Raw genomic sequence first — 11,987 nt, 5'->3', positions numbered from 1 at the left:
CCGTCACCTGTTCAGTTTTCAGCCTTGTCTTGTCAAGAGAGTTGCTCTGGAAGTTTCAGAGTTCTTGTCTTGGTTCATAACATTGATTAAAGTCAATGGAGACCTTTAAAGGGATAGTTGGGATCTTTTGTGGGGTTGTATGAGGTACTTATTTATAGAATAAGTCGGTGTATTAAGACCTTTACACACCAGGGGTTGACGAAGAAACAACACCAAAATGTGAAATACTCACCTGCGATTATTTTATGTATAGGGCTTTTATTGTGAAAGGTATGAACAGAATGAGTGTATTGGTCTGAGCTGCCTTTGTTGTTTCATAAACTCAACACAATTACTCAACCCGTTCCACACAACATGATTGGTTGATGCTATTATTCATGGTGCGAAAACTCGTTCTGAAAAAAAAAACTCTTGACAAAAACAACAGTTTCGAAAAACTATATTGATGTGCAAATTAATCGCACAAAAAAAACTAAAATTAATCAATATCAGTTTAAGTGTACCCTATATTTAGAATATAATAAATAAATAATAATATACCACCCTGTCATCAGACAGCCCTCTCAGAAAGAAAACTGAAGCCGTTCTCTTTGCTCTCCTCAAAGCCACCAGACTCCATTGACAAAAACAGTAATTTTATCTTGCAGAACACGCAAGTTGCTGGTCTATCTCTGCCTCGATCGAACAAAAACAAACTAACCAATCGAGGCAGCGGTAGACCAGCAACTTCCATGTTCTGCAAGATAGAACTACTGTTTTTTACAAAGGAGCCTGGTGGCTTTGAGGAGAGCATATGGATATAATTGTTTCAGTTCCCAGTTGGAAAGGGCTGTCTGAAGCCAAATTAAGGCAGTGAAAATATTCTAAATATAGCGTACACTTAAACAGATATTGATTTTTTTTGGTGAGTCTTTCTTTAGGTGGCTAAAATACATTTTGATGCTGTCCCCGTCCACAGCAGTACATTGTTTTTCTCCTGTGCTGGTACTCCTGTCTGTTTCTCTAAACTGGGTGCGTATCGACACTGACTATGGATAAGCTCCTCATAAAACCCAACTTCAAAAGATCCAAACTATCCCTTTAAGCATTTCTCCTAAGTCCTCACAGACAAATTGCAGAATTGCTATTAAATGGTACTGTAGGCCACTGAAAAAAAGCATTGTTATTTCAAAATGCCGCCAGCGCTTTTGAAATTAAAAAGCCAACAAGTATTTATAGCATTTGACTGAATGAATGAAACTATTGCAGTTGCTAATCAGCTGCAGGGAAGAGAACAGACGATAAACTGCATTATGCTCACCAAGCAAAAACACGTTGTTGCCGACAATGTTTTTGTTGCTGATGCAGGAGGAGAAACTTTTGGCCCCCCACCCCCATTTACACACCCACAACACTCCTGCAAGTGTGCATGAGAGTTATTTATAGCTGCAGTGAGGAAGTCTTTGAAGCAGACCTCTCACCAGTGTATGATGGTATGTGTTTTGGAAATGGGTCCATCCACACTGCGCTCAGTCTGTGCGTGTTTGCTGCAGCTGCTGGAAATCAAGCAGTTAAGATGGCAGCCTCAGGCAGAAAATAGCAGGGCTGCATTGATACGCCGGGCAAATCGAATCATAGCTGCGATTGCAAAACTCAGTGAACACAAATCATACAAACCTTCTTTTTATTACAATACGTCATTGAATTTTGATGACGAATGTGAATGATTTCAAATTCATCTTTTTTACTGTTTTTGAGAAAACAAACAACTGATCCATTCAATACAAGCTGTGTTCAACGTCACCAAACTCCCATCCAATCAGGTGAGAGTATAGTGTTCAAACAGACATTAAAGCAGATGTCCATAGGAAGCTGTTGTCAAGCGATCAGGGTCCAGATTGGGACTTTTCTGCCTTTGAGGAACTAACCTTTTACTGAGCATTTATTTGTGAAACATCATAAAGGGCGTTATTCTAGGGGTGTCCTGATCAGGTTTTTCCTCTGTTTCTGATCCTGATTAGAGTCCTTTAACATTAAGAATCTGCCAGTACAGAGTCCGATCCATACACTGTATATAAGAAGTGGACGTAGTCACCATGGCGTCACCCATTGGTTTGTGGACTGCTGTTTTTAAAGCCTCGAGTTTGGCATTTTGGACGTCACCATCTTGGTTTTTTGCAACCAGAAGTGACGAAAGAGGGTGGAGCTAAGTGAATGCTGAATAAGAAATTTTTAGGCAACCAAAAAGGTTATAATTAACTTTTAATGAACAGTAAACACCTTGTGAAAGGGTTAAAGTTGTAAGACAAAAACAGGGACAATGCCATGGTGGCGACCTGTCAATCACAAGGTAGCCACGCCCTAAAGCATCCCCTGCTTTATGGTCTATTTGACTCTAAATGGGACCATAATTTACTAAATGAACATCATGCTGTATTGAAGAAGACTTGAAACTAGCAATTGAGACCATAAACTCATTTTCTCATGGACTTCTATACAATCAGAATTATTTTTGCAACCAGAGGAGTCGCCCCCTGCTGGTTATTAGAAATAATGCAAGTTTAAGGCACTTCCGCATTGGCCTCACTTCTCAGACCCTGGTGTTGCCCACTGGTCCAATCTAAAATACTGAAGGTCCTGATTCCAAATTATTAAATTTATCAGTTTAAGGCGGTAGCAGCTTGGTCTGTAGGGACTTGGCTTAGGAACCAGCACGGACCAGGTACAGAGTGTGGACTGGTAGCTGGAGAGGTGCCAGTTCACCTCTTGGGCCCTGCTGAGGTGCACCAAACCCCTAACTGTTCGGGGCATAACAATGAGAAGCTTTCTACCTGAATGCTTTGTACACTGAGCTTTGTTAATGAGAAAGAGAGAGGAAAGACAACAGCTTAGCATTTGGAGATAAGCAAATGTGTTTATTTTACCAAACTGGACGTTGGAAATCATAGTCACTATGATTCACATTGGTGCCCCCAAATCATTTCTCACATTCACACACTCTTTTTTTCACTTGCATATGCAGCAGGATGCTCGCAGTGCAGGCTGCTAGGAGAGCAGTGCTGACAAAAACAGTCAAGTACAGGGAAGAAACACAGTAAGGTACAGTATAGAAACACAGTAGAGTACAGTTAAGAAACACAGTAGAGTACAGTTAAGAAACACAGTAGAGTACAGTTAAGAAAAACAGTAAAGTATAGTGAAGAAACACAATAATGAAGAAACACAGTAGAGTACAGTGAAGAAACACAACAAAGTACAGTATAGAAACAAAGTAGAGTACAGTTAAGAAACACAGTAGAGTACAGTGAAGAAACACAGTAGAGTACAGTGAAGAAACACAGTAGAGTACAGCGAAGAAAGACAGTAGAGTATGGTAAAGACACAATAGAGTACATTGAAGAAATACAGTCGAGTACAGTGAAGAAACACAGTAGAGTACGGTGAAGAAACACAGTAGAGGTAAGTAAAGAAACAGTAGAACACAGTAAAGAAAGGTCAAATTTTGATGGGCTTTATTTTAGCCGATACCGATATGCACGGATCGACCCAATATATACCAATCCATAGGAACGGCTCAGGACATCCTACATTATTCTCATCTAGAGATTTAATTAAGACTCTATGAGAAATAAACATTTGGATGTAGCTAGCTCAGAGGCATGTGATTTATAACTAATACATTTTTGCAAACGTTTTTTATGACGGTGACGTCAGTTTTTCAGTTCATGTGACATTATCTTTGGAATAAATTCATGGTACTTAATCTCAAACAAGGGAGGTTTTCAATAAAGAGGAGCTTTTTTTAAAAAAAAAAAAAAAAAAAGCATCTTGTGAATAGGCCCAGTGAATAAATCCTAACTCTACTCTGGTAGCTAATAATGTTTATATATTTCAGTTAAAAAACGTTTTCAGTCAAAGTCAGTCGACAATGAGTAAGCAGTTCATGTCTGATGCGGGTAGAGTAGAACTGACATGGAGGTGAACGTAAACAATTTGTTCAAGTCTAAGTCCACTTAAATGATATGAAAACATTCTTAATGAGTTGACAGTGCAAACCAAACTGTGCTGACTAAAACATTTCACGTCCAAATACTTAAAATCTAGCTGTCACACATATTAAATTCACATTTGATGAATTACAAGTTTTATAAACTTTTTTATAGACTTGCTTTTATGTAATGTTGTCTTTTTATTGTTTTATCTTTCATCGTCATTTGTCGTCTCTCTACTATGTTTTTTCGTCTTTTGTCTTTGTGTTCAAATTTGACCTTAGTTTTGTCTTGCTTTTGTTTGACCTCACTGTTTGGCTATCTGTTGTTATATTGCCTTGTATCTTTGATTTATCTGGCAAAGCACTTTGTACACTCTGTTTTTAAAGGTTCTATATAAATAAAGTTATCATTATTATTATTATTATGTTGTTGTTGTTGTTGTTGTTGTTGTTGTTGTTGTTGTTGTTGTTGTTGTTGTGATAAACACTGAAACATCAGTCATCTTATAAGAGGTGTCTGGCTCTGAAACTGTGACATTTGCTGAGCTGCAGGATAAATTATAAATTTTTATGACTGCAGTTTTTATCACGTGTGTTGTGGAAAAGCTGCATGCAAGTAGAAGAAATACAGCCAGAGTATATCTGTGACATTTTTTATGATGGATGAGAAAGAAATGGATGTTATTTTTGACCTCTTGATGATCACAATAGATCTGATATCTGACTTGGAACATGAAAGTTGACAGACGACTCTTTTGCTGCACATCAGTTTAATCAAATTACAGTCACAAATAAGTAAACATAACAACAGAATGTTTGTGTATGTCAACATATCTACTTTTTGATTAATAAAAGCAAATGTTCAATGGAAGCAGGAGTTTGTGTCTCCCAAACATTTCACATATTCCAACTGAAGTAAGAGGTTCATTTTTGTCTAACAGCTTTTTGCTTTTGTTATGACATCTTTTCTGTACGTCTCACAGTTTTAGTGAGTAAATTGCTTGTAAACAAAACAATTTTCAAGTTATCTGTATCTTTATCACCCACAAATATGGAAGTTTGTTAATGTCAAAACTATTGAGCGAGTGCAAAAGAAATTTGAATATTAATTAATTAGCAAGTCAACACCTCAGAAAATGCAAGAACAGATTTGTAGACACAGGACGTTTTTTGAGTACAATCAAAGAATTGTGGGCGTAGTTGATGATTCGATGCCACATGAGGAATTAATTAAATTGTGATTTGAGTGAGAAGTGCAGCTTCTTTTGCTTATAATTTTCAAAGTTGTATCCATCACATGCAAACTCATGGTGAGAGCAGAGTAAAATGTATTCAAGTGTCACCATATTTAACCCTGCCTTCTAAGTAACATCATGCTATTGACCATAAGAGCCATTTATGGGTATGTCCCATAGAATAGGAGTAGAATGGGCATTGAACTGTTTTCCATGGTCATTTCACTAGTAGAAAAGAAAATGGCGATTGTTGTTAGTTGTTATGGTCACAAAACACGTCAATGGGGCCGTAGAGTATGGTTGAAGCTCGCCGGTAGCTTGTCATTCTTCGGAGCGGCAGGAAGTGAGGCGGAGGGACAGTTAGACCCAACGCTGCCGCTGGCCACCAGCCTGCTGTTCGGCTCATTTTCAGTGTTAGAGCTAGCTAACTAGCCAGTTATCCGCTAGTTAGCTTGCTAGTTTGCTAATTCCACCATGCTTTAATGCTACACTAGTTAACTTGCTAGCTTGCTAATCCTACCAAGCTTTAATGCTACATTAGTTAGCTTGCTATCTTGATAATTCCACTATGCTTTAATGCTACACTGGTTACAGAAAATGAGCCTAACAACTGTCATTTGGCAATAACAATGCGCTTTCCTGTGTGTGGATGAAGCATTATGTTGTGAAATTTTACTCATTTAGTCTGTCTCTCTATGCTTCGTAACGTTACTACTCCACTGCTAGTTTTAGTCGTTACTGTACAATCTCACCTCAATGAGTCCGCGACTTGCCGTAACTAGGTTTAGTTTATACAGAAATTAGCCCGCTACAATGGTTGCAATGGCAATGGTGCACATTAAAATGGCCGCCATTCTGACCATCCTGCTACGTTGTTTGTAATGGCCTCTGACATTTTACAAATCTGTCCCTGTGCGCTCGCAAATCTTGACTTGCAAATTGATAATCTGTTATGTGGTCACTCAATAGTTTTGTTCCTAATAGTCTTCCATACTAATGCAAATATTTTTCACAGGCAAATGCATGTTGTTCCTGAGTCTTGGATAGAAACAGAAGGTCCCTAGATCTTCAGGTCATCCAGCCTGCTCTTGTTGTTGCTGTGCTTGCTTGACTGACTGTTTCTGCGATGGTTTTCAATGGGCATCTCAAAGGCAGGGCTGGAGATTTTCCTCTCGTTCACATCATCTCCCTCTGCTTTACCTTTTCTCTCCACAGCCATGTTGTCTCTGTTCTGCTTGTAAACCGCTTTGCTGGTGTAGGGACTGTAGGCCGAGTTCGGCTCCGCCATGCTGTACTTTGACTCCGCGGGGAAGGGTTCAGGCACTGCAGGATGACCACCAAAGTAGTTATAGTTCGGGACGTAGGGCATGACCGCCTCAGTTAGGGCCTTGGAAGCCTCACCCGCAGCCTGGGCTCGTCTGTAACGAAGGCCCTGGTGGCACTTTTTGAAACCTAGATGGTACATTTCCACCAGGTTGAGTAGCAGGGAGATAAAGGCCACGGCCAGCATGAAGATGATGAAGACCGTCTTCTCAGTGGGTCGAGAGATGTAGCAGTTCACCCTATTGGGGCAAGGCCAGCGGTCGCAGGTGTACATCGGCTTGAGCTCAAAACCATACAGAAAGTACTGAGCTACAATAAAGGCCACTTCAAACAAGGTCTTGAAAATAATATTGAAGACGTAGGTTCGCAGCAATGCGCCCTTCAAGCGCACGTGGCCCTGGTTGTCTTTAATTGGGGCCTTCTTGGCTTTGGTGCTAACCATCTGCTGCTGCTTTTCACTCAGCAAGGCGAAGTCCTTCTCTTTCTGCTTCACCTTTTCCTCCATCCGGACCAGATGAAGGACGTGGCCCAGATAAATGAGCGTTGGCGTGGAGACAAAGATGATCTGCATCACCCAGAAGCGGATGTGCGAAATAGGGAAGGTCTTATCATAGCAGACGTTCTGACAACCGGGCTGCTTGGTGTCACACGTGAAGCCCGACAGCTCGTCGCCCCACACCTTTTCGGCGGCGGATCCCAGCACCAGGATGCGGAAGATGAACAGCACTGTCAGCCAGACTTTGCCCACGACGGTGGAGTGTTCCTGGGCACTCTCCAGAAGCTTCCCCAACGAGTTCCAGTCCCCCATACTGGCTCACGAATATCGACTCAGTTCTATCGAAAAAACCAGGAGAGAAGCCTGTAAGGAGAGGGAACATTTTTTATTTTTACTTCGATTAAATAAACAGACAGTGACGCGGCAGAATGTGGTCTAGTCATTGAAACAGACTTGGTACAGTATGTCTTTAAGCTACAAATCAGACCCTTGCTTTGACATGGTTTGGTTGTAAAACTGGTTGTGAAATTGGTTTTCAATCTTATCTTGTATCTTTTCTAACTAGCTGAACCTTCCAAAAAATACACTAAGTAGCCTACTTACACAGAGAACATTAAATCAGCTGATTTCTTGGCTACTCGGTGCAATGGAAACAAGCTGTGAAGGCAACACTTTTAAGTTGAAATGATGATTTGAAGACCTGCTTCGGTCTACCTGGTTTGAATGTAAATCCAATATTCACTCTCCGCTCAGCTCTGTTTTTGGTCTCCACTAACTCCTGAGGGAAATATCTGGATAGTTAGCGGCTCTATGCGACACTTTGTTCGCTAGCTAGTTGCTTACTTTGTGCGTCTGTGGTTTAGTGCTGGGCAAGTAGCGTAGGTAGAGTGGGTTTTAAAATTATTTTTTTATTTTGCCAAGAACATCTGCCTGCTACATCTGATAACGATGCAGCGAGAGGTTAAAATGAACCGAAACAGTTCAGTTGTGGGCTGTAAAACCAAAAGTATGAGCAGAAAAACGCAAAACACTACGTAGAGCTGTGGGCAACAGCAGCTGATAATTGATGACTCAGATGATAAATTTCTGTGAGTGCGTCACTGTGAATGACCCCTTGCATATTACACATAGTCATTTGATCCATTGTTATTAAAAAAATATATATTGATTCTAGCAGCTTTAAAGCAGCAGTAAGCAGATTGGAGCAAATACGATTAAAATAAAGTTATTTTTATAAAACGGTCACTGTATCCTGACATTAGTGCATGAGACAGGTAATCTGAAAAAAGACTGGAGGAAAACAACCAGTCAGAGCCAAGCTGGAGCTTGCGGTCTCTGAGCAGCTGTCAATCACTCGCGAACTCCGATGAAACGGTCAAACTAGGCAGCGCTGATTAAATATGAATCAATATTCTGCTACTGTAATGCCTATTTCTCTCCTCAAATGTTTTCAGAAACACCTTGTAGTGTACTGTTTAGCTGTAAAATGAGAAAGTTCGTGACCCGGCCGCCATGTTGAGAACAATTGAGGAAATACCAAGCACCACCCACCAGCCGGAGCAAACTTTCTAATTTTACAGCTAAACAGTACACTACAAGATGTTTCTGAAAACATTTGAGGCGAGAAATAGGCATTACAGTAACAGAATATTGATTCATATTTAATCAGCGCTGCCTAGTTTGACCGCTTGATCAAAGTTTCGAGTGATTGACAGCTGCCTCCATTAAATAAACAGCCAATAGGAACGCTCTCTCTCTCTCTAAAATTACATGTGATTGGCCAGAGTCTCCCGTCATGGGTTTTTCAAAGCCTGAAAACAGAGCCATGAGGAGGTGCAGAAGTCTAGTTTTCTCTCAGAACACTTGAATTACAATATGCTGAAAGATTATTATGGAATTTTTGCCCAATGATGCCAAAAATGTTCTGCCTACTGCAGGTTTTAAGTGAAATTTAGAAGCAAGGGGTCACAAAAAGATCCAAATACCTGTGACACAAAATTAAATGTGGGAACCATGAAAATGAAATTCAATAAAGATAAAAATGAAATTCAATCAAGTGCGTTGTAATTTAATTTAAATGGACAATCTATGCATCCAATCCAATCCAATAAGAACATTAAGTTAAATGAGTTTAGTTGCTGTACAATTTAGTCATGACATTCCTTGTATGCTTACCATTATAAATATGCTATTTGTTTTTGATGTTGTCACCGCACAACCAAAGGCTACTGTACTTCAGAGGAGATTTACTAATAGAAACACTGATTTATAATGAATTCGCTGTTTGTACTCTCAAAGGTTGTGTCCTATGCAGTGTACGCTAATAAAGAGGGCAAGGACACAGCTGACTGTGTGTGAGAGAAAGCCCTGGAGCAGGCAGGGGAGACTCCTACATCTTGTGACACAGTACCCAACAGTGCTCCCCGACTCCAGAATTAGGTTTCTAGTTTAGATTTCAGGGCCTATTGGTTACAATACAACATAGTAAAAATATTCTTTAAAAATAGTCGTACTTGTCCTTTAGTGATCAGAAGTGGACAGACTGTGAATTGGAACACCTGTTTGAAATACATAAAGATTGTAAGCCAGGAATTAAAGGATTACTTAAAGGATCAGCACTTTTCATAAAGTACTAACTGTTGTAAGTGTATTTAATACTGATTCTAGATTTCAGTCCCAAATGAATACTTAGATATACTATATTAAAGATACTGTACATGAAATTAACTTCAGAACTGTAATATGTTTTTGGATTATTAAATTACACATTTAAAATAATTAGCTTGGACATCTTCATTAAGAAAGACTTACCTGATAATTTTCATCTCCTACAGCAGTGCAGATCCAGAGTCAGTCAGTGACGGAGCCTCTTCAGTTCACAGAGAGGCCATGTTCTCCTGAACCACTGAGGAAAGTGCAGCGCCAAGATAAACTTTTCACTTGAGGTCCTATGATCCCGCCTGCTGCCCTCCCACTCTGACCTGATCAATGCCCAGCGTTCAACAAGCACCACAGCTAAACCCTTCTGGTCCCCAGGCAAAGCACAGATGAAAACTTTCCCACTTGTACAAGAGTATAAAACTCTTCGCTTAAGAGGTGTTCCTGCTCAATGGAGTGGCAGCTCGAGAGTCCAGTGAGGATGCAGGTTAGTCTTACATGTCAGTGTGATCTAAATATAAGTCATGGTGATGGGAGTGGCTTTGTTGTCACTCTCATGGTGACCCCTGACTGTGTGAAGGAGCGTCAGGCACCGTCGAGCCTTCCCTCAGTGCTGCAGTGAGCGCTGCTGCTTGTCGAGTGACTGATAAGCTTTATGCATGGTGGTAATACGCAGAGAGACAACAAACTTGGTCCTGTTCTTTGGACTGTGTCATCTGGAAGTTCTTTATTCTTTCTATCAACTCAAAGTTCAGCTAAATTCTTAATTTTCTTCATGTTGCTGCAGTGCAGACCACTCAACAGTGCTGGAAAGTAACTTAGTAGCCTACTTTAACTCATGTACTGTTCTTAAGTACAATTTTGAGGTACCTGTCTTGTACTTTACATATATATATATACATATATATATACAGTATATATATATACTGCATATATATACTGTTATACTGTACTATACTATATATATATATATACTGTATATACATATATATATATATATACATACATATATACACATATACAGTATATACATATACATATACATATACTGTATACATATACACACACATATGTATATATATACATATATACACACACACATATGCATATATATGTATGTATATATACATGTGTTTAAGTGTAATCTGTTAAAATACTGTATGTATATATGTATATATATATATACATATATACTGTATATATGAGATAGAATTAGCTAGACCTTAAAATGCTTCTTACATTTGATCGCATCAGTAACAAAAACTCCACAATATACTGTAACATACTGTATATCATGATATAACACTCTGAAAAAAACCATAATGAGTACTTTTACCTATGGTACTTCACCACATTCTGATTATGTTTCTGTACTTTAACTTAAGTAAAATTAAGTACTTTGATAAGTATTAAGATTTTAAGTCAATTATATATACTTACACACACACACAAGGTCGCAGTTGATCCGTGATACCTTTTGCCATTAAAGCCTGATCTCCTCCATACATATCATCCATCATACAAGACGATTACCGATTAATGAAAAAGCTGAGCGGTGTTGTAGCTGACTCATTTGATATTAAACAGATCCTCATCAAAATCAGCCTCCTTCTGGTGAACTTCTAACTTTTCCAATCCTTTTAAAAAAACATGTGTGGGTGGGACTGAGAAGCCCCACACATGACAACAACTTTGCTCACACACAGTCACCACTAACGGTAATCACAGACAGGAATAACAGATTGGAGGAATTTGTTTTATGTATAGTGCTGCCAATATGAGTCACGTCAATCTGAACTCTACTATAGATGGTGTGCGTCGATGCGTTCCATAAAAAGAGAAGTGCCCTCATACTCGGTCACCTCAGGTCCAGCTGTCCGAGGGGTCAACCATTGTCACCCACACACTGACCCCTTACATGGCCAGGCTATTGATAACCAAAAACTCTGCACTTTGGCCTTCAGAAGGACCTTAAGAAGGACTTAATCAGCCTGAGATGTTTCCTAACAGGTGGCAACACGGCTCCGAGGATCTCTCGTCTAAAGACGGTGAAGGCGCCACTACTGTAAATGTGTGATGGAGTTTCATTCATGTTTCTCCCAGTTACAGTGCTGACAGCTGTGGAGAATCACAGGTTGGCACCACTGTGACTACAGCTTCAATTCTTCTTGCAGATAACTGCTGCTCTCTGGTGATTTAACGTATTACATGAACTATTTCCACTCAGTCAGGAAATCCTTTCAAAATACTGTGCACCAGAACAATTTCAACCTCTTATACGCTGGAGCACTCCCATTGGAGTCAA

The 11,987-nt window shown here is 39.6% G+C and overlaps 1 protein-coding gene across 4 annotated transcripts; it reads right to left on the bottom strand.

Annotated features, from left to right (window-relative positions):
* Nucleotides 1–4,452: 4,452 nt before the first annotated feature.
* Nucleotides 4,453–11,246, bottom strand: gja2 (gap junction protein, alpha 2). Of its 4 annotated transcripts, none has more exons than XR_012590399.1 (3): nt 9,836–10,100; nt 5,798–7,387; nt 4,453–5,703 (listed from the first exon to the last, which is right to left on the bottom strand). XR_012590399.1 is itself a non-coding variant. In XM_074611541.1 (3 exons), exon 3 carries the CDS (start codon nt 7,334–7,336, stop codon nt 6,266–6,268), a length of 1,071 nt encoding a protein of 356 aa, XP_074467642.1. In that variant the 5' UTR covers nt 7,337–7,387; nt 9,836–9,929; nt 11,123–11,246; the 3' UTR covers nt 4,453–6,265. The 4 variants fall into 4 exon arrangements, 3 of the variants coding, with proteins under 3 accessions (XP_074467642.1, XP_074467643.1, XP_074467641.1); XM_074611541.1 differs by adding an exon at nt 11,123–11,246 and having other exon boundaries at nt 4,453–7,387; nt 9,836–9,929; XM_074611542.1 differs by adding an exon at nt 11,123–11,246 and having other exon boundaries at nt 4,453–7,362; nt 9,836–9,929.
* Nucleotides 11,247–11,987: the final 741 nt, after the last annotated feature.

Source organism: Sebastes fasciatus, chromosome 16 (genome assembly GCF_043250625.1).
Source record: "Sebastes fasciatus isolate fSebFas1 chromosome 16, fSebFas1.pri, whole genome shotgun sequence".
Lineage (NCBI taxonomy): Eukaryota > Metazoa > Chordata > Actinopteri > Perciformes > Sebastidae > Sebastes > Sebastes fasciatus.
This window is presented reverse-complemented; position numbering and strand designations above follow the sequence as displayed.

Excerpts from the sequence above, each read along its gene's own strand:
- gja2 (XM_074611541.1), bottom strand. The coding sequence starts at position 7,336 with ATGGGGGACTGGAACTCGTTGGGGAAGCTTCTGGAGAGTGCCCAGGAA.